Source organism: Megascapheus bottae, chromosome 11 (assembly GCF_031878675.1).
Source record: "Megascapheus bottae isolate mThoBot1 chromosome 11, mThoBot2.hap1, whole genome shotgun sequence".
Lineage (NCBI taxonomy): Eukaryota > Metazoa > Chordata > Mammalia > Rodentia > Geomyidae > Megascapheus > Megascapheus bottae.
This window is the reverse complement of record NC_143519.1, coordinates 53,179,281-53,202,607: the sequence shown is the minus strand read 5'-3', so window position 1 is coordinate 53,202,607 and position 23,327 is coordinate 53,179,281. Positions and strand designations below refer to the sequence as shown.

The 23,327-nt window shown below is 43.0% G+C and overlaps 1 protein-coding gene across 1 annotated transcript in view; it reads left to right on the top strand.

The window, feature by feature from the left end:
• Smad9 (SMAD family member 9) overlaps positions 1–20,556 on the top strand; it is a 65,621-nt gene extending 45,065 nt beyond the window's left edge. Inside the window, exons 5-6 of the mRNA XM_090342274.1 lie at positions 13,325–13,581; positions 19,141–20,556. Coding sequence (XP_090198400.1) covers positions 13,325–13,581; positions 19,141–19,284 — 401 coding nt within the window. The 3' untranslated portion in view covers positions 19,285–20,556. The remainder of the gene's footprint in view (positions 1–13,324; positions 13,582–19,140) is intronic.
• The last annotated feature ends 2,771 nt before the right edge of the window (positions 20,557–23,327 follow it).

The window sequence follows — 23,327 nt, the reverse complement described above, 5'->3', positions numbered from 1 at the left end:
AGCCATACCTCCACTTCCCTGGGTAGGTAAGTTAAACATCTTTTGTTTTACAGTTAATTTCTACCTGAATCCTTAGGTGGAGGGAGTACTCAAACCTATTTTGTGATATTTTCTGACCTCTGTGGCTATATAAGCTAGCATTTTACTCCTAACACACACACACACACACACACACACACACACACACACACACACAGTAATTCAAGGCTAGACACCGGTGTCCTGTGCTTATAATCCTAGCTACTTAGGTGGCTGAAACCTGAAGGATGAAAGTTTGAGGCCAGCCTAGGCAAAAAGCCCACAAGAAACTGTCAAATGAACTAGCAAATTGAAGTCAAGGCTCAAGCAATAGCATGCTAGCCGAACAGTGAATCAAGTCTAGCAGGAGGCTGAGGTCAAGCCCCATACCAGAGTGAAACAAAACTCAACCCAAACAGCAACAGAAAAATAATGCTTTGTGTCTGCCCTAAATCAGCTATAGCTTACTGCTCTCTACCTCCAGTGGCTCAGTGGTAATCTCTCGGTAGACAAGCCTTGCTCTTGAGATATGGGTGTAGCTAGCCAGTGGAGCCTGGGTGAATCTGAGTGAGACCCTAGTACAGCAAAGCAAAACAAAATAAAATTGAGTATTCCCAGGCGGCGTTCTGCCTTTCCCTCCTAGCTCAGAACATCAAATTAATTTGCCAGGGACATTGCTTGATCTATATCATATAGACAGGTAGGTAAGTAGATAGACAGACAGACAGACAGACAGACAGACAGACAGACAGACAGATGTATAGTTGGTGATACTGAGGATTGAACTCAGGGCCTGAGCATTGTCCCTGAGATTTTCTCAAGACTAACACTTTACCACTTAAGCCTTAGTACTACTTCTGGGTTTTTTTCTGAGTAGTTTGTTAGAGATAAGAGTCTCAGGGACTTTTCTGCCCAGGCTGGATTCAAACCATAAAAATCAGCATCCCGAATAGCTAGGATTTCAGGCATGAGCCACCAACTCCAAGCAAATTGATTTACTTTTTTTTTTTTGCCAGTCCTGGGCCTTGAACCCAGGGCCTGGGCACTGTCCTTGGGCTTTCTCTAGGCTACAGCTGTACCGCTTGAGCCACAGCACCATTTCTGGTTTTTTGCTATGTATGTGGTACCGAGGAATCGAACCCAGGTCATTGTGCATGCTAGACAAGCACTCTACCACTAGGTTAAACTCAGGGCCCTGGATTTACTTTTAAAATGTATTTCTACTGGTTTTTTAAAATAGTGCAGTAACCTTGGGCAAGTTAAAAAAAACTTGCAAGAGACTAAAAATATTTTATTTTTAAAAAATATTTTAAAAAGTGTATATAGGATAGCTTTTATGTTTGACTTTAAAAATTATCATACCACCCCCAAAATAATTTAGAGCCCCATGTACCACTATGGTAGGCTTAGGAGGGTTTTTTACAGAAAAAAAAAACGAGAAGGCAAAGAACTACTGACATAGTCTATTGAGGTGTGACTAGACGAGATAGAACGCAGCGCTGATTCCCTAAGGTTTTAGGTGTGATGTTAATAGCCAGCGATAGTGAACTGCTGGGTTATTAGAGGAGAATTCTTGCTTGCATGTTAGAGTTTTGCTCATGGCTTGAATTTCCAAATACTTAGTAAATCACAGACTTGAACTCCTGAAGAAGTGCAGGCCTTGGGGTTAGGATTGTATTGCTTAGAAATGTGTGCCTTAATGTCATTTCTGATCAGTAGTAAGGCATTTCTGAGCACCCATGACCTCTGATGTAACTTCATTTGGCTCAGTTAACCTTCTAGTTGTTTGTTTTTTTTAACCTTGGGCTTTGCACATGCCAGGGAAGCATTCTGCCTGAGTTCCATCCCTACTCGTCATTAAGTTTATGAATGAGCCCTGGGCTTGGGTTCGTGGTGTGAAGGCACACTTTAGGCAGGACAAGAATGTTTCTCTTCTGCTGGTGTATTTGTTGTATGTTTCCTGCATGATGTCTATTCTTTTCCCTTTGTGGGAGAAAAGTAGGCAGGTAGAATGGTTCCCAAAGCGTTAAGTCTGCCCAGTGAGCTCACTGAGGTAAACCGAGACTATACTGCAAATAATCACATTTTCTAACTCCTTGGAATTTGCTTGCTTAACGAGGAAAACTTCCAAGCCACCTTATAAATTTAAAACCATCTTATACTCGAGAACATTTGTTTACTTTCCTACATTTAGCTCCGGGCTCGATAGGTCTCTCACTACTACCTATAAATCCTCTCACTATTTTGCTACATAGACGAGCTGGCTCTATTATGCTTTCCTTGGTTGCATGTCCTGTAGCATTCTAGCGCTCCTTCCTGTCTCATGAAAGGAATCACCTTGGCTCGTCAGCTCCTTGGAAAGAGGTTCTGCCCTTCGCAGAACCTCTTATTTCCCTCGCTAAAGATACCCTTTCATTTTGAAGATGTATGAGTTTGCTCATCTTTGGAAGAGCAAATCCTAAGAGATACTTTGACTTAGGAAGTCATAATATTACAACCTTTAAAATAGATAATTGCATCAGATTTCCAATGCTGAGAAAAATGTACATAATAAATGACTAAATTAAAGTTTAAGAAAGCTGTGGAGTAGAATCCCAATGACATATATATATATGTATGTATTTATATATGTATATTTGTATAAATAAGTGTGTATGTATATACAGTTATATATACATACACACTTAAGGCCAGTGATTTATGCATGTAATCCTAGCTACTCAGAAGGCTCAGATCTGAGGACTGCAGTGCAAAGCCAGCCCAGTCAGAAAAGTCCATGAGACTCTTATTTCCAGTGAACTACTTGAAAGAGGGAACTGAATCCTCTGTGGCTCAAGTGGTAGTAGGGTGCCAGGGGGAAGAAGTTCAGAGTGCCTGGGCCCTGAGTTCAAGCCCCAGGACTGCACCAAAAATAAAATTCCAAAACACACATAGATATTCACTGTGGGTATTTCTGTGGATTCGAGTCTGCATTCTGAGGTTTGTACAGTGGAGTTTTGCCCACATGAGGGATAGGAGGTCTGGGAGTTTTAAGGCTGTGTTGTACACACAGCATCCAGGTGTGGCACCACCAGGCGTGACTGGCACTATCGTGCCCTTAGCCTAAACCTGCTTGTTCGTCATTGTTCAGGGACTGTGTCTCCAAATTTTAGGAACCAGTTTTGCTGCAATCTAGAGGTAATGTGTGAAATAGAGAAAAATCCACCCTTCTTCAAAACAAAAACCACTGCCATCTGCTGGAAGTGCAGTGTCATAATTATACGAGGCTTGCGAGGCTGGTTGGTATACCTTTATGCCTTGGAGGGCACAATTGTAGGTCCAGTCCTATAAGGAAAACAAACACACACACACACACACACACACACACACACACACACACACACACAATAGTACACTATTGTGGGAAATTCCATTTGCACACAAAATAGAAAGAGCAATAGCACAGTGGGTCTCTGTTCAGTCACCTCCAGCTTCAAGGGTTGTGGGTGGCTGCCATCCTTTTTTTTTTCAATTTTTTTTATTAACGTTGATTTTTGCATCATATTTTAAATGGCAGGTTTAACAAATGAGTGTTCAAGAAGGGAATCTATTTACAGTCACTGGAACTTAGTATTTGAACTTAATCAAAATTAGGCTAAGGGTTTGTATGTCATAGAAACATATTAATTTTAGAAAATAAAACATTATGTCTGTAGAGTCATAGGTTTTTATATCTGTATAGTTATGCTTATATTTCCATTACCATGTCCATAGCACTGGGTATACAGATATTGAGTCCTCACTCTTATACTGTTTGAATCTAATAACCACATATTAAGGATACCATTCGCCTTTTGTTCCTTTGGTCTTGACTTGTCTCATTCAACATGATTTGCTCTAGATTCATCCACTTCCCTGCAAATGCCATTATTTTATCTTGTCTGTTGGCTATGTAGAATTCCATTGTGTATTTATACCACATTTTCTGTATCCATTCATCTGCAGTAGGGCATCTGGATTGTTTCTATTGTCTGGCTATTGTGAATAGTGCAGAGATAAACTTAGCTGAGCAGGTGTCCTTATAATATCTTGGGTTATGATGTTCAGGGTAGATGCCCAGAAGTGGTATGGCGGGATCGTAGGGAAGGTCTATTTTCAGTTCTTTAAGAAACCTCCACACTGCTTTCCTGGGTGGCTGAACTAGTTTACAATCCCACCAGCAGTGTAGTAGGGTTCCTTTTTCTCCACAACCCCCGCCAGCAACTGTCATTGTCTGAGTTCAAAATCTTAGCCATTCTTGTTGGGGTAAGGTGGGATCTTAGGGTTGTTTTTATTTGCACTTCACCATAGATGATGAATATTTTCTCATATGCTTTTCTGCCATTTTAATCTCTTCTTCTGATGTCTCTCTTTAGTTCCCTTGCCCATTTAGTGAATGGTTTATTGGGTTTGGGGGGAATTAATTTCTTGAGTTCCCTGTAGATACTGGATATTAAGTACTTGTCAGATGTATTATTGGTGAGTATCTTTTCCCAGTTGTTTGGCTGTCTCTCTACTTTTGCGACTATGTTTTTATCTGTACAGAAACTTTTTATTTTTAGGTAGTCCCATTTATTGAGTCTCTCTCCTATCTGTTGTGACCCTGAGAGTCTGGTCAGGAATCTTTTGCCTGTGCCTATGAGTTCCAGTGTCTCTCCTACTTTATCATGTAGCAGTTTCACGGTTTCCGGTCTAATGTTGAAGTCTTTGATCCACTTTGAGTTAATGCTTGTGCATGGCGAAAGGCTAAGGTCAATTTTTAGTTTTCTGCATGTGGCTGCCCAGTTTTGCCAGCACCAGTAATTGAATAGACTGTGTTTGTTCCACTGTATATCTTTGGCTCCTTTGTCAAATACAAGTTGCCTATAGGTATGTGGTTCTATTTCTGGGTCTTCTATTCTGTTCCACTGATCTTCTGGTCTGTTTTTGTGCCAATACCAAGCAGTTTTTGTTATTATGGCTCTATAGTAGAGTTTGAAGTCTGGTATTGTAATACCACCAGCATTGCTCTTTTTGCCTAGAATTGTTTTGGCTATTCTTGTTCCATATGAATCTTTGAATTATATCTTCTATTTCAGTAAAGAATGTCTCTGGGATTTTGATGGGGAAGGCATTGAATTTGTATATCAATTTTGGCAGTATACCCATTTTCACTATGTTGGTTCTCCCTAGCCATGAACATGGGATGTCTTTTCCATTTCCTAGTTTTCTTTTTAATTTCTTTCGTTAGGCTTTTGTATTGAATAATTCCTTTACATCTTTGGTTAAGTATATTCCAAGTATTTTATTCTTTTGGGGGCTATTGAGAATGGGATCATTTTCTTTCTTTTTTCTTTTTTTTTTTTTTTGCCAGTCCTGGGCTTGAGCTCAGGGCCTAAGCACTGTCCTTGGGCTTTCTCAAGGCTAGAGCTCTACCACTTGAGCCTCAGCACCACTTCTGGCTTTTTTCTATGTATGTGTTACCGAGTAATCGAACCTGGGTCTTCGTGCATGCTAGGCAAGCACTCAACCACTAGGCCAAACGCCTGGCCCCAGGGGATCATTTTCTTGATTTGGCCTTCTGTTTGTGTATTGTTGGTGTACAACCAGGTTACTGACTTCTGAAGGTTAATTTTGTATCCTGCCACTTTGCTAAAATAGTTTATTAATTCTAGAAGTTTGGGAGTGGAGTTTGTTGGGTCACTCAAGTAGAGGATCATGTCGTCTGCGAATAGGGATAGTTTAATTTCTTCTTTCCCTATGTGGATCCCTTTGATGTCCTTCTCTAGCCTTATTGCTCTGGCTAAGGGTTCCAGCACTATACTCAAGAGAAGTGGAGAGAGTGGGCATCCCTGTCTAGTTCCTGATTTTTAATGTGAATGGTTCCAGTCTTTCACCATTTAGTATAATAGTGGCTGCAGGTTTTTCATATATGGCATTAATGTACCTCTTATTCCTATTTTTTCTAGTGCTTTCAACATGAATGGATGTTGTATTTTGTCAAATACCTTCTCTGTGTCCAGAGAAATTATCATATGATTCTTATCCTTAGCTCTATTAATGTGATGTATTACATTGATTGATTTGCGAATGTTAAACCAGCCTTGCATCTGTGGAATGAAGCCTACTTGATCATAGTGTATGATTTTTTAAATTTGTTTCTGGATTCTGTTGGGTAATATTTTATTGAGGAGTTTTGCTTCTGTGTTCATTAGAGAGATAGGTCTGTAGTTGGGTCTTTCCCTGGTTTGGGGCTGAGAGTAATATTAGCTTCATAAAATGAGTTTGGTATTGCTCCTTCTGTTTCTATTTCTCGGTAGAGTTTCAAGAGTATAGGTGTTATTTCATCTTTAAACGTCTTGTAGAATTCCACAGTGAAACTATCTGGACCTGGGCTCTTTTTGGTTGGCATTTCCCTGATTGCTTCCACAATTTCATTGTAAGAGATTGGTCTGTTCAATTTGTTGACCTCATCGTTGTTCAGTGTGGGTAGCCTATATTTATTTAAGAAATCACGCATTTCTACTAGATTTTCTTGTTACTTTGAATATAGGCCCTGGTAGTACTTATTCATTATGAACTGAATTTCTTGGAAATCAGTTGTGATTGTTCTCGTGGGGTCTTTAATCTTGTTTATTTGAGTCTCCCCTCTCCTTTTTTTGATTAATCTTGCCAGGGGTCTGTCTATTTTGTTGACTCTTTCAAAGAACCAACTTTTTGATTTATCAGTTCTTTTGTATAGTAGATCTTATTTCAATCTCTGAAATTTCTGATTTTATTTTTGTTATTTCTGTCCTTCTAGTTGTTTTAGAATTAACTTTTTCTTGCTCCTCTAGGTGTTTCAGGTTTTTTTTTAGGTTATTTACATGCTCTTCTTCTTTTTAATATGCGCTCCTGGTGCGATAAATTTGCCTTTGCTGTGTCCCATAAGTTCCTTTGTGATGTTTCTTGATTGTCATTACATTCAAGCAAGTTTTTAATTTCTTTTCTGATCTGATCTGTTACCCAGGAGTTATTCAGAACTGTGTTGTTCAGTTTCCAAGTGATTGAATGTTTTTTGACTTGGACTGCATTGTTTAGAATTAGTCTGACTCCACTGTGGTCTGATAGAATGCATGGGATTATATCAGTTCTCTTGTATCTGCTTAGGTTTTCTGTACGAAGTATTATATGATCAATTTTGGAGTGTGTTCCATGTGCTGCTGAGAAAAATGTAAAAAGTTTCGCCGTTGGGTGGAAGACTCTGTGTATATCTATTAAGCCCAGCTTGGCTATGGTGTCATTTAAATCAATGGTGTCTTTGCTTAACTTTTGTTGAGTTCACCTGTCGTTCGTTGAGAGTGGTGTATTGAGGTCTCCTCCTATGATTGTATTTGAGTCTATCTTGTTCTGTAATTCTAAGAGAGTTTGTTTGACGAATTTGGGTGCTCCCGTGTTGGGGGAGTAAATGTTTATAACTGTAATATTATGGGCATGGATTGTATCCTTCACTAATATGTAATGGCTGTCTCTATCTTTATGTACTGATTTTACTGAGAAGTTAATTTTGTTGGAGATTAAGATTGCTACTCCTGCTTTTTTGCATGGTGCATTGGAGTGGAAAATTTGTTTCCATCCTTTCACTTGGAATTTGTTTCTGTCTTTGGCGGTGAGGTGAGTCTCTTGGAGGCAACATATGGATGGGTGGTGTTTCTTAATCCAGTCTGCTGCTCTGTGTCTTTTAATTGGATTGTTCAGCCCGTTCACATTTAGGGAAATTATGGGGAAGTGGTCAGTGTCCATTGTCATTATTTATTTTTATTTCTAAGTTTCTTTCTCTCTCTCTTTTTTCCCTCTTTTGTGTTTAGTGAATTATAGATATTTGCTTCTGGATGGGGGTTCTTGATGTTCTATAATTTGTTCTTGATTAATTAATATTTTTTGTAACGCTGGCTTAGTGTGCACGTATTCATAAAGCTTCTCTTTGGGGTGAAATATTCTTGTTTCTCCCTCAAAAGTAAATGCTAGTTTTGCTGGATATATCAGTCTGGATTGGCAGTTGTTGGTCTTCAGGAAATCAATGATATTTTTCCAAGCTTTTCTTGCATTTAGGGTTTGCGTGGAGAGATCTGCTGTAATTCGAATTTTTTCCCATTGTAGTATAGCTCTTTCTTTGTTTTTGCAGCATTTAAGATCAATTCCTTGGTATTCGGATCTAATGTCTTTACTATGATATGTCTAGATGAGTTCCTTGTAGGATCTTGCCTGTTTGGAGTCCTGAAACCTTCAATAATGTGAGAATTTTCCCTTTTGAAGTTGGGGAAGTTCTCTGTTATGATTTTGGTGAATAATGGTTGCATTCCTTTGTCCCGAAATTCGGCCCCCTCATCAATCCCTATTATATGAAGGTTAGACTTCTTTGCTGCATCTGCCAGGTCCTGGAGTTCTCTCTGGGGGATTCTGACTAATCTTTCAAACGTGGTGATTCTCTGTTCCAGCTCTTGTGTTTTATCTTCCGTTCCTGATGTTCTATTCTCCATCTCAGTCAGTCTGCTGCTTAATGCCTCCATTTTTGCTTGAAGTGTGGACACTGAGCTGATCAAGTCTGCTGAGAGGGTATTGAACTTTTCTTCCACTTCTCTTTTGAATTCGAAGAGTTCCTTGGAAATTTCTTGCTTATGTTTTTGGAATTCAGCCTTCATTTCCAAAATCATCTTGATTTGAGTCATATTTCATGTCTCTTCAGGTGTCATTTCTTGGGATGGTGACATCTCTCTCGCCCCTTTGCTCTTGTTTCCTTTTGGGCTTTGTGTGGGACTTTGATTATTTATGTATGTCGTAATTCGTCTTTGTACTCTTCTAGGCATCGAGAACTGTTGTTGTAGTTCACTCTGTAGTCGGTAGGTGACGGTCTTTACTTGGATTGGGACCAGTGGTCCTGAGAATCTGTGTATACCTGTGGTTCTCAGCCAAATTGATTCCTCTGCTGAGTAGGTCAGAGTTTGCAGTTTTTGCGGGTATTTGGTCTGTTCCCAGAGGCTGTGTGCTGCTGCACGACTAGCTCTCAGCCCAACCAGTGGCCTCACAGTGGGCCGTGGGATGGGTCTGCGGGCTTCAGTCAGCGTGCTGGGCGGATGGTTGGTTTCCCTGCGCTGCTTCCAGGGACGGCCCCTGGCCTAGGGTCTGGAGTTTGGGAGTTTCCAGGGGCTCTCAGCTGGACCAATTGGTGTCTGCTCTGTTCCCAGGGGCGGGGGGCAGAGCCTCCCCTTTCTAATTCTCAGAAGGCAAGCTTGGCTGCTGGTCTTCCCTTCAGTTCCCTGCTGTGTTTCTGCTGCTTTGGCCAGAGTCTGTGACTGGGGGGGGGAGGCCCTTGGTGCTGTCTTGCTGGGGATTCCCAGCTGGAGGGTGTCCGGCTCAAGATTTGAGGGGGACAGATGCTGGCTCCTCGACTCCTGCACACCCCACCCGCTGTTGGAAGGCAGAGTCTCAGCGCCCCCCACTCCCCAGATCCAGTGGCCTGGGAGAGGATCCTGTTGGGTGGGTGAGCTGGGGCACCTCTGTCCCCTTTGGTGGGGTGCTGGGTTTTAGCGCCCGCCCACCTGTCAGTCTCCAGTCCGAGGCCTGGGGGAGGAGGCTGTTGGGAGGGTGGGGGCTGGGACACCTCCGCTTCCCTTGGTGGGGTGCTGGTTCTTAGCGCCCATCCGCCTGTCAGTCGCTAGTCAATGGCCTGAGGGAGGGGGCTGTTGAGGGAAGGGACAGGATTCTAAATTCCTTGCCCCCCTGCCCTTGCCAGTCTTTCTCGGGCGGGGTGGAGGGGTCTGAGTTAAGTTCTATAGCTCGGCACCAGCTCTGCTTTCCCGATGGGTTTGGGGACCCACTGGGCTACTCACTCCTCTGCGTTTGGCTGTGGATGCTCCACGGTGTTGGGGAGTCATTCACTCTCCTTGGATCTCCGTCACCGCTTGTGCTCGGCGTCTGGGTTCCGCTGTTTGCTGTTCTGGTCTGCGCTGGTTCCTGCGTCTGGCTTCTGCCGCTGGCTGCTGTGGCAGTCGGGGCTGCCCAGCCCGGCGCCCTCCGCCGCTGCTTTTCCTGGCTTGGAGCTGGGGGCGAGGGGTGGGGGAGGGGTCCTCCCGTTCTGAATTCTTTGAGAAAGTTGGATGTGAGCTTTAGCTGGATTTCTTTTCCGGTTTAGAGTCCTTCTCCGTTGCTTCTTGAGTTTGTTGTTGTGGATTTCTTTAGGTAGTTGGCTCGTGGGACTCCCTGGTTCTTTTTGTGGGAGAGAGCTAGGCAGCCATCTTCCTCTTTCTTGCCATCCTTTTTCATCTGTGTTCCATGATACTATCACTAGTATGTTTTTAAGCAAATACTAGATATTGTATCCCTCTGCGGAGATCTTTGACAATATAAAGGATTGTTTTGGTTTGGGTGCTGGTCCTGGGGTTTGAATTTAGTGTCCAGATGCTGTTCATGAGCTTTTTTTGTTCAAGGCTAACCACTTGAGCTACAGCTCCACTTTAGGTATTTTGGGGTAGTTAATTGGAGACCACCAGCACCTGGCAGAATTATTATTGTTGCCATTGTTGTTGTTCTGGCCTCAGAGCTTGGGCATTGTCCCTGAATTTCTTTTGCTCAAGGCTAGCTCCTTCTTCCTTAAGCTCTATTTCCAGTTTTGTTTTTTTTCTTCTTCTGTGATTAGTTGGAGATAAGAGTCTCTGGGGCTTCATTTTCCTGGCTACAAAATGCAATGGTGAGAGCTCAGCCTCCTGAATAGCTAACTTAATAGACCACTGGGGCCTAGCATTTCTTAAAAGATCGTCTTTTGAGACGGGAGTTTGGCCTAGTAGTAGAGTGCTTGTCTAGCATGCATGAAGACCTGGGTTCAATTCCTCGGTACCACATACATAGAAATGAACCAGAAATGGTGCTGTGGCTCAAATGGTACAGCTCTAGCTTTGAGAAAGCCCAAAGACAGTGCCCAGGCCCTGAGTTCAAGGCCCAGGATTGGGAAAAAAAAAAAAGGTGGTCTTTCTTACCCCGAGCTTTGGGTCAGGCTGAAACCGATGTCACCACGTCTGGTTTAAAAAGTGTTAAAATTATACTCCAAAACATACTTTCTGAAAGCTCCAGATGATTATCAACCAGTGCACAAAGAGCTTGCAGAAGAGAGTAGGCAGCAGAGGGGAGGGAAAAGCCATCTAGCCTCAGGGAGGGTGCTGGGCTGTGTGAGTTAGGTTTTTGCTAGGACAGTGGAGAGGTTTCAGGGTTCTCTGTGCAGGTGGTGTCAGGGGCTCTGCCTTTCCCCTTCCTCCCAGCCAGAGAAGACTCTGCAAGGCTCTCTTGCACTATGCTTTGGGACTTTGGGACTCCATCTTCCCCCCCAGACTCTGAGAGGATCCAAGTATTGAAATGTTCTTGCCAGTCTTTCATACAAGAAGACCCCTGGCCTAACTAAACACCACTCATCACTGCTGGATAGTTGCCAGTCTCATGAAAATCTGGTCCTGGTAATCAAACACAAATGAAAAGCTTAGAGTCCGGATTCTCCTATCTCAGCATCCTGTGTGCTGACACTGCAGATGTGTAATCTTAATTGTGCTGGGAATCAAACTTCAGGCCTTGAGTATTAGCAATTCTGAGCTACTTTCCTTGTCCTCAGGCAATATTTTTTTTTTGGGGGGGGAAGAATTTATCTTTGTCAGCTAAGAGTTGGAATAAGGGACCTGATTGTAACCATAGCTTTGTTTTATACTGTTTTATTTAAAGCTTCTCAATTGTAAATAATATGTTAATTGCCTGTTTTATGACAAGGAGAGCAGGTTTGATATCACCTTCCTAGAGAACTGATGTGATGAAGGCTACAATACCATCTGAACTGTTTTGAAGCAGTGTCACATGTAATACAGACTTTTCTGCCTAGGCCAGCTTCTAGTCATAGTCCTCAGATCTCAGCCTCCTGAGTAGCTAGAATTGCAGCTGTGTGAGCCACCAGAACCCATTCTCATTCCTCTACCTCGGAGTGTTGGGATTACAGATCTGCTTGGCCACATCTGGCTCTTTGAAGCATTTATGAAGAGAAATATTTAACACTGTTCAAAAGGAAATACACTCATTACCTGACTTACATAACTTTAACCCCACTGTACATCACCATTATGATAGAATTTAAATAAAAAGAGAAATATTTAGAAATATTAATAACAAAGTTGAAACTTCATTCATTGTTTGCTTAGGAGGAGGCTGAGTGAATACATTTAACATTTCCTGACATTAACTGTCAATCATAAACTTTTGTTTGTATATGTACATGATGGATGTGAGAGACTCATCTCTAATTAATCATCAGAAAACTGGAAGTGGTACTGTGGCTCAAGGGGTAGGGTGGTAGCCTTGAGCTGACGTACTCAGGGGCAATGCCCAGGCTCAGAGTTCAAGTCCCACAAGCTACACAAAAAAGTAACGGAACAATGATAGATGAGAACCTATTGAATAGTTCTGGGGCAGCATTTCCTTTTCTCCCTCCCTCTCTCCTTCTCCCTCCCTCCCTCCCTCTCGCTCTCTCTTTTTCTTTTGTTCTTCCTACAACTTTCTTTGTCTCCCTTCCTTCCTTCCTTCCTTCCTTCCTTCCTTCCTTCCTTCCTTCCTTCCTTTCTTTTTTTCTTTCTTTCCTTCTTTCTTTCTTTAGTGCCGGTCTTGGCATCAAAGTCCTGGCTGTGGGCCCTTGTTTTGTTGCTTAAAGCTAGTGCTCTACCACTTGAGCCTCGGGCCCATTTCTGGCTTTTGGGGTGTTTAATTGGAGATAAGAGTGTCATGGACTTCCCTGCCTAGGCTGGTTTTGAACCTTTCAAGTAGCTAGGATTACAGGCATGAGCCACCAGTGCAAGGCTTAGGGAAGTCTTTCATACCGAGCTGTGAACTCAAGGCCACAAACAAGAGCTCAGCTTTTTTTCTGTCATGACTGGTACTCTCCTACTTGAACCACACCCCCATTTCTGGCTTTCCCACCCCCCCACACACTTTCTTATTTAAAGATAAAGAGTCTTGTGTATTTAGCTGCCTGGGCTGGCTCTGAACCCATGAGTCACAGATCTCAGCCTCCTGAGTAGCAAGGATTATAAGCATGAGCCACCAGCACTTGGCTGCTAGCACAACAGTTTTGAATGGTCCCCCGATCACCCTCAGAACACAATGGAAACAGTGGGATTCGACCCACACATGTCACACAGCTCTGAGGGTGCCTGACCGGGGAGGGGGGGGAGGGCAGCTTGGACATGGGAAGAATCATGGAGAGGGGAGCAGTATTTGCAGGAAGGCCGTGTTTTCGCATCTGCAGGAGTGCACTTGTACTACGTTGGGGGAGAAGTGTATGCCGAGTGTGTGAGCGACAGCAGCATCTTTGTGCAGAGCCGGAATTGCAACTATCAGCATGGCTTCCACCCGGCCACGGTGTGCAAGATCCCCAGTGGGTGCAGCCTCAAGGTCTTCAACAACCAGCTCTTCGCACAGCTGCTCGCTCAGTCCGTTCACCACGGCTTCGAAGTCGTCTATGAGTTAACCAAGATGTGTACCATCCGGATGAGCTTTGTTAAGGTAAGGAGAGCTTGCTTTCAGATCGGGAAGGCAGGACGTGAAAAGCTCCCCAAAACACAAGGACACTCTTGGTTGATGTGGCAGTTAAGTGGCTAATTCAGTCAGGTGGCAATCCTTTTGTTTTCTCTTTAGCAGTGTATGAGACATTCCCCAGGGAGCATAAATTTGTGTGTATGACAGTACCGGGGCTGGAACTCAGGGCCTGGGTGCTATCCCTTAGCTTTATCACTCAAGTCTGGTGCTCTACCACTCGAGCCACAGCTCCATTTCCAGGTTTTTTTTGGTGGTTAATTTGAGAGAAGAATTTCATGGACTTTTCTGCCAGGGCTGGCTTTGAACTGTAATCCTCTTATCTCTGTCTTCTAAGCAGCTATCAGGACAGGCATGAGCCATGAGCAGCTGGCTTATGTGAAAATTCTTAAGCATGTTACTTTTGGAGGAAAACCAAGTAAAAGCAGATATCAGGTTTTTGTTGTTTTGTTTTATTTTGTTGGTCTAGGGGCTTGAATTTAAGAACTAAGTGCTGTCCCTGAGCTTCTTGTTACTTAAGACCAGCACTCTACCACTTGAGCCACAGGGCCACTTCCGGCTTTTTCTGAGTAGTTGATTGGAGATAAGCATCTCATGGACTTTTGTACCTGGGCTAGCTTCTAACCATGATTCTCATATGGCAGCCTCATATGGCAGGTGTGAGTCACTGGTGCCCGGCGAAATTGTTTTTTAATACAGAAAGAAAAAATCACAACAATTTTGAATTCTGGAGCACTCTCTCCCTTCCTCCCCCGCCCCTCTCCCGTCTCACCAGTCCTAAGGCTTGAACTCAGGCCTGGGCACTGTTCCTGAGCTTCTTTTGCTCAAGGATAGCACTATATCATTTGAGCCACAGCGCCACTTCCATCTTTTTCTGTGTATGTGGTACCAAGGCTTCCTGCATGCTAGGTGAGCACTGTACCCCTAGGTCATGCTTCCAGCCCTGAAGATTTCTGTATTCCTTGAATTGTCAGACACTGTATGAATTTAGTAAATTTGCCTGCATTAAATCAGATTCTTGTCTCACTCTTAGAAAACATTAAGGATGGGAGCATGGGTGGCCCATGCTTAACTTTCTAACTACTTGAGAGGCTGAGATGGGGATGGTCATGGTTCAAGGCCAGCCCAGACTAAAAGTTCAAAGACCACATTTCATCCAATAGCTGGATGCTCTGGCTTACTCCTAACATGCCAGCTATGCAAGAGGCAGAGATTATGGTTCCAGGCTTGTCTGAGTATACATGTTAGCAAGGGTTCATCTTTTTTTTTTTTTTTTGCCAGTCCTGGGCCTTGAACTCAGGGCCTACGCACTGTCCTTGGGCTTTCTCAAGGCTAGAGTTCTACCACTTGAGCCACAGCACCACTTCTGGCCTTTTCTATGTATGTGGTACCGAGGAAATCGAAGCTGGGTCTTTGTGAATGCTAGGCAAGCACTCTACCACTAAGCCAAACTCCTGGCCTGCAAGGGCTCATCTTAACTTTCAAAAACGCTGAGGGTGGAGGCCTGAGCTGTCACATCTGCTTCAGGGGGAAACATAAATAAGGAGGATTGAGGTTCAAGCTGACCTAGGCGAAGATCTTATCTCAAAAATAGCTGGAGGCAGAGCTCAAGTGATAATGTTTACCTAGCAAGTATAAAGCCCTGAGTTCAAAATCCAGGGCCACAAAAAAAAAGGAAAAGAAAAAAAAGCATCTAGGCAAAAAGCAAAATGAGGAGATGACTTTATAGAGTAGGTACAAAAGGGAACTGGTTGTAATATATGTAATGAGACAATATAATAGAAAAATTGGGGGGATGTGATTAACTGAGAAAATATTGTATGTTCATGTTATAGGTGTTTGTTGAGTTTGTCTAGTTAAATAGTATTAAGGGTAAGGAAATGAGGAGGAAGGAAAAAAAAGCTGGATTTATCCATTCAAGTTAAAGGTTTCAGTTTTTGCCAACTGTTTGAAAATTGTCAAGTTTAGAAATAAGAACTTGTCTATCAACTATGTACAATGTCATATACCATACAAGACAAGAAAGGAGGCTTGCAAAAGGGCTCTGTGTGTGTGTGTGTTGAAATTCTTGAGTTTGGATTCAGGGCTTTCTGCTCGCTAGATAGGCATGCTGTCGCTTGAACCACACTCCAGCCTTTTTCTTAGTAATTTTTGAGATAGGATCTCTGAAAGGGTCCTCCTGTTTATACCTTCCACATAGCCAAGATATGAATACATGCTATTTATTAGTTGAGATAGATTTTTCCTGCCATCTTCCTAGGCTGGTCTCAAACTATGATCTTCCTGACCAAGTAGCTGGGATCCCAGACTTGAACCACTATACCTAACCTAATCATTATTATTATGGTTGATGTTCCAATTCATTGGAATTGAACTTAGGGCTTCACACATGCTAGGCAAATGCCTTACCACTGAGATCCATCCTAATCTTCCAATTAACCATTAAAAATAAAGAAACCCCAAACCTGGAAATGGAGAAGTAGTTCAAGTGGTTGGTGCTATCCTTGAACCCAAAAGCTCTGGGATGATAGCTTGGCCCTGGGTTCAACACCCCCCCCTCCGGCTTTTGCCAGTCCTGGGGCTTGAAGTCAGGGCCTGAGCACTTCCTTGGGCTTTCTCAAGGCTAGTGCTCTACCACTTGAACCACAACACCACTTCCAGCTTTTTCTATGTATATGTTATGGAAGAATTGAGCCCGGGTCTTCGTGCATGCTAGGCAAGCACACTACCACTAGGCCAAACTCCCAGCCCTGCAGCATGTCCTTCTCTTTCTCCCCGCACGCTGCTAAAGATCTGTGACAAATGGTTGTCTTATTTTCCAATCCTCAAGTTAAATTTAATTCAACTTATAATTTTGGTAATTATTTTGAAAAGAATCATTGCATGTAGTTTTCAATTAAAGATGGCTTCTTGCAACCATTTATCTTTCACAATGACAAAGTAGCTTTACTTTGTCAATGTTTTAATCGTGTTTTTGCATTGGGAAGCAATGAATATGTCCTGGGAGCCCCTTCAGATGCAATGCTACTTCCAGGCAGCAGGGGGCGAGAAATTGCCATTAATGAATAATCACTGGAATCCTGGTCCATGTTTTAAAATAAGAATGAAATAACAACATTGCATAGATAATCACTTCACTGTAACACAAGGTTGTGCAGAAATCTAGTTTATCTGGAATCAACTGGATGTATTTTTTAGTTATGCACCATTTAACTTCATAATGCTATATAGCCCACAGAAAGAAAACTAATATGATAAAAATTCATCCTCTTTTTCTTCTTTTGTTTTGGTCTGAGACTGGGACTTAAACTAGGACTTTGACATTTTCACTCATTGGCTAGCACTCTACCAACTGAGCTACACCTCAGACCCCAAGATTAAAAAAAAATAATAAATATAATTGTGGTACTGGAAAATCCAACCCAGGAATTTATCTGTGCTAGGCAAGCACTCCACTTAGCTGTATCCCTAACCCTATTTTTATTGGGGGAAAATACCTACAAATGATGAGTTTAAATATTACAGATGACCAAACTCTGGTGATAACTGGGAAGAGATGAACCAGATTGTCTGAAGGGTCTCTTTTAGCTCTGATTTTGTAATGATCACTCAGTCAACAAAAAGCAATGCAGAACCTGCCAGGCACCAAGCCAGGCACGGCTGTAGGCACTGGCATCTGTCAGGTTACCCACAAATCCCTGCCTTTGTGAAATGGAAGTGCTGGGAGACAAGCTGTAAACAACAACCTTGATAAGAGATTGAGAGGAATGAGACTGTATCCAGCTAGGTAATGGGAACTGGAGTGCTGGGACTGGAGGAGGCTACAAGGAAGAGGTGCCTGTCAGCAGACTTGAAGGAGACAGTAGCATCAGTCATGGAACTCTCTGGAGAGGCAGAGAAAAGACTAAGCCGGAAAGTCCTGTGGCAAGAGTATGTCTGGAACTTTGGAGAAACAAGAAGACCAGTGGGCTGAAAGCCTAAGGAGAGGGGAGATGCACAAGCCTGGAGGCCCTGCAGGAACGGGAACAGGAGAGTTTCCTGCATTTTACAGGGCCAAGTTGCCCTCTGTGTATAGGAAAGGTGGGAAGCAGTCAAGGGAGGGACGACGGAGGGATGAGGGAGACCAGGGAAGAGGCTGCTGGAATATTCACATTCAGAGAGGTGCCTGTCTCTCCCACAAGCAGAGCAATGTAGGAGCAGCCAGAATTTGACGCGGGTGTGGGGAAAAGAAAGTTAGAAAGATGAATTTTGTCACTTTCAGTAGGAGGAGAAACAGGTGGGTCAGGCTTGCAGTACTATCAAAAGCTCAAGTCTGGGGGCCAGCTGTGATGGTGTTTGCTGCATTCCCATCTACTTATCATCTGAAGCCTGCCCAGGTAAAAGCATAAACCCCTACTTGAAAAAAACAAAAACAAAAACTAACTAAAAAGCAAATGGATTGGGTGTGGGGGGGGAATGGCTCAGGTGGTAGAGCACCCATCCAGCAAGCTAAAGACCCCAAGTTTTAATTATGTTTCCCCCCCAAAAAAAACCCCATAAATATTCAGTGACAGAAACTCTGAGGTATCTGTCACACGTTCAAATAAAAATGAAGAGCAAGCAGTTGTTAGATGCCCAACTCTGAGAGAGAGGTTGGTGCTGGAAAAGTAAAAGTGAACTACCTGCAGATGAGTGATATTGAACTCCACAGGTCAGGATGGGATGGTCATGGCTTTGTGTTTAAAGAACAGGCAGGGAGTCTAGAATGAGCCCCAGGGCATTTCAACAATAGAAGAAGAGGGAGAAGAAAGGCAGCCAGCAAAGGAAATGGAGAAAGGCAACAGTGAAACAGCAGTAGAGCCAAAAGTCTAATACATAAGTGGTGGAACTGTTTAGTTGGGAAGACAGATAATTGCCTTTGGGAAGAGGGAGGTAGCTGAGTAAGCTGTGCAAGTATGGTGGAAATATTCATATCTGTCTCCTTCCCTCCCTCCCTCCTTCCCTTTCTCCCCCCCTCACACACACACTCACATACACACCTCCCTTCCCCCTTCCTCCACCCATCCATCTCTTCTCCTACAAAGAGCGTGATAAATGAGAAACAAGTGAGCCAGAGAGAGTTCCACACTTTGATACTCAGCCCTAAAAACCAAAAGGCCTTTCTTTTCTCTCTTCATAACTTGCAGAACCAGTGTGTAAGGCATAGCAGTTCAGTACAGATCACCAACTTCTGCACACAAGGGGTGGATGGACCTAACAATTGAGTTTCTTCCCTTGCAGCAAGGGAAGGATTTGCCAACAACTCCAAGCCAGAGTCCCGGGCCCTGGTCCAGGCAGGTGCAGAGCTGGGAACCCAGCAGCTGGCATTAGTGTAAACTCCTGAGACTTCTGGTTAATGCAGAAGGCCTCCCCTTCTTCCAAGGAAGTGGAGTCCCCACCCGGGTATCAGTAACTGCCTGGGAGTGCAAGCATCTGGAACCCTCTGGCTCCTGGAGCTCTGGGGACTGTGGTAAAGTGCCACCATCACTGTGGTCTGTTCTTGCTTTTCAGGGTTGGGGCGCGGAGTATCATCGCCAGGATGTCACGAGCACCCCATGCTGGATCGAGATTCATCTTCATGGGCCACTGCAGTGGCTGGACAAGGTTCTTACTCAAATGGGCTCTCCTCACAATCCCATTTCATCTGTGTCTTAACAGCCCTGTCCCTAGAGTAGATGCTATTGCAGGCAGTGGCTTATCTCATTTCACACTCTCAGCCTAAGTGACCATTGCTAAAGACAGATGGAAAAGTGTATAATATGTACCTTTTTAAAAAAGAAATCACTGGTTTATGCTACCTAGTTAGTTTGGGGTTAGTACAACGTGATTGAAAAACTAGGGTCTCTGGGCCTGTGCTTCAAGAGACAGCAGCTGCTTTTGTGGGACAAACAGAGGAAAGGTAATGATGTCAATGTGTGGTTGAGGGTGTTGGGGGCCCGAGGTGGCTCTTGGAGCACGTCACTGTGAAGCATGTTGTAGGACTTGCAGAAACACCGGAACTGCACAAGTTATGTAGCAGAGCAGCTCTACGAGTAACTCTAGACAAATCCACTTCCAGACCAGACAAAGCCGTCAAACCCAGAAGCTGATCTCACTTTCAGTGCTACCAGCAAGCAAAGAAGCAAGCTCAGAGAATGAGTGATGAGATAATAAGCCGCAGATGATTGTATCTTATTCCTGAAGTTAATTTTATTTCTGTGCTGATATCAGTGGTACACTGTTAACAGATTTAAAACTGTGATTGGAAAAGAAAGAAACTGTGAAGCCAAGAATCACATGGCTGCGAGCTACCACTGTGGAGGTGTGTGTGTGGGGGGGATGAGTCTAATAGGGTTTTCAACTCACATGATACGGTAAGTCTTAGCATTCAGATCAAGGCTGAGGCTCCTGGATTTCCCCACCCTACCCCCCCAGAAAGATTCTAGCTCTCTGGTTATTCAGGCTGTGGAGTCCCTGTAGGGTGATGACATCATGCCAGTCCTGTGAAGACAATAAGCGGGGGACAAATGCTAGGCCAAGGTCACATGGTCACTCATACCACTTCACAATCCTGCAGCCAGGCATCCAGGCTGAGGCACCCTTGCTACACTTTCCTGTGTGTTGATAACTCTTGACTGTTTACAGGTTGCTGAAATAATAGTAAAGCCTTTGAGAAAACTTAACACACAGTATTGGATCAAATTGAATGTCTGCCAGGTGTCAGTGGCTCACACCTGACATCCTAGCTGTACTCCAAAGGCTGAAATCTGGGGATCTTGGTTTGAAGCCAGCTCAGGCATGTAAGGCTGTCAGGCTCTAATCTCCAGTAAACCAGCAAAAAGTTAGAAGTCAAGATGTGGCTCAGCTGGTGGAGTACCAGCCATAAGTGGAAAAAGCTAAGGGACAGTATTCAGGCCCAGAGTTCAAGCCCTCAGTACCAATACACACACACACACACACACACACACACACACACACACACACTTTTGTGTGTTTTTAGATTTAAAAATTTTTGTTGTAAGGGTGATGCGCATGGGGTTGCAGTTACGTGATTCAGGTCATGAGTACATTTCCTTTTGAACAGTGTCACTGCTTCCCTCATTCTCTCTAAGGTTTTCCCCTCCTTATTTCCCGCTCCAAAATTGTAAATTACTGAATTTAGTGTCTGTACAATTAAACTGGCTAAATCTGCCAGTGTCTTGTAGAGCTGAATTCTTCTACCTGCCAATAATTTCCCAAAAGAATTTCAAGCTCCCTTATAATTAAGTCAGAGATGAGTGGTATTGTATAAGAAGACAGTTTTTGTTTTTGGCTAGTCCTGGGGATTGAACTTAGGGCCTGGGCACTGTTCTTGGGCTTTCTCAAGGCTAACACTCTACCACTTGAGCCACACCACCACTTCCAGCCTTTTCTATGTATATGGTACGGTGGAATTGAACCCAGGTCTTTGTGCATGCTAGGCAAGCACTCTTCTACTAAGCCAAACTCTTGGCCCCAAGAGTTTTAAAAGTATATAAAATATTGAAAAAAATCTAACTCGGTACAGGTGGCTAATGCCTGTAATCCTACCTACTCCGGAGGCTGAGATTAGAGGATCACTGTTCAAAGTCAGCCTGGACAGACAAATCTGGGAAACTCAGCAAATAGCCAGAAGTGGAGGCATGGCTCAAGTGACAAAGCACCACCTTGAGCCTAAAAATCTAAACAAGCATGCAAGGCCCTGAATTGAAGCCCCACTACTGGCACATGCCTGTGCATGCACGTGCACACACACACGCACACACACATATACACCCACAGAATATAGGGAAATAATAAAGGGAAATGTTTCACATTTCTAGGTACTTGCCACCCACCAAATGCCACATTGCTTAGGAAAATATTTAATACTGAATTAAAAAGATATAATTTCAGCTAGCAGTTATGCTTGTAATAGACAGTCCTAAGTAAGCCAAGTCGTTTCTTCATTTATGTGTTCTCCCTAATCTTAGCGCAGATGTAACTGTTTCTCGTTTAATTGTATTCAAGATAGAAATGACCCTGTGAAGAGAAGAATGAGATGATACTGTCACCTCTTGTCATGATTATAGCTGTCTAGTAGAAATTTTCATATAAATATATATAAATAGGATAGAAAATAATTATACACTAAAACTAGGCAATCCACTTAGTGTTTAGAAAAGCCCTCACTTCTTTGGTTCATCTACACTGTACAATTCACCTGTGTACAAGGGACCATGCCAGGTACTAATGGGACCAAGTGGAAGAGAGAGAAAGTCCCAGCCCACTGAGGAACTGAGAGTCTCGTAATAAATTCATTTGTGTGGACACTTCCCTATAAATAAACCATGAAAGCTTGCTTATGCTTGAAAAAATGTAACTGATTTGTTTTCATTATCTCTAATTCTGAAATTTTATTTCCTTTGAATAATGGGTTCTTTGGATAAATTCTATTTTTTCTTCTGTCCTGAAGGCTTCTTTTCTCTCATCTTTGCCTCTCTATATGCAAATAATTTTCTCAGGCAGTTTATGAATATGAGTATTTCACATCAGTGCTATTTTCATGACAGATTTTTTCAAGCAAACATGGTGTTTGCTTAAGGGATCAAGCATAGCTTTCTTCATCTGTCCACAAGCTGTAAATGCATCCTCAGCTACTCTTAGGCCTAGATAGACTTTATCCAAAGGAGTAACTTATAAACAATATTAAAGAAAAAGCAAATCAGACCAAAAACAATTGGACTTCCCTGCAACTTTAGGAAACCAGGGCCACATATCACATGCACCTGAGTTAGTTCTGCAAAAATAAATGTTGCAATTGGCACACACACACATCTCTATCCAAGTGTCATCAAACCTCTTCCTCAGGTTGACTACTGTGGCAGGAATACCAACTAGAACTGATGAGATGTAAAATTCTATGGTCATTTAACCTGGTCACTTCTTAAGAATTATTTGTTCTCTTTTGCTGAGAAGATTGATTTAAGACTTATAAGTGTACTCATTTTATGTTCATTCCATGAGGCAGACAAGCTGAATAAAACATGGACTAGTATTCTTTTACAGGAGAAGTAGTAGTGTAGGGGCAAAGCCTTTTAATATATCAGCACTGCGAAGGACACAAGCTCTCCTGGGTCCTGCCCACAAGACCTGAAACATTCATTTTTATTTTCATACCAGGGTTTTTGTTTGTTTTGTTTTCTGGTAAAAAAGTAAAATGTGGAAAGTTTGTTTTAGCAAGATGATATGGCTGCCAGTGTTTCAGAACCAGAAAGATGTGATACCATACTTTAGATTTTATTTTTATATTTTTATTTTTATTATTTTGTGGTACTGAGATAGGTTTTTCTGGGTTTTTTTTGTATGTTTGTTTTATTTTGGTGCCAGAACTAAGGCTAGAACTCAAGCCAAGAAGTTGTGCCTTAGCTTTTGCTCAACGCTGGTGCTCTACTACTTGTGCCACAGGTTCTGGACATTTGCTGGTTAATTGGGGAAGAGTCTCATGGAGTTTGCTGCCCACTGGCTCCTGTGAGCCTCAGATCTCAGTCTCCTGAGTAGCTAGGATTACAGATATGAGCCACTGTTGCTCAATTTGCGGTACTGAAGTTTGAACACAAGGCCTTGAGCTTGCCTGGGTGACGCTCAACTAGTTGAGCCACACGTCTAGCCCTGTTTTCAATGCCTGTAGCCCTGGTTTTTGCAATAAGGTCTTGCAATAG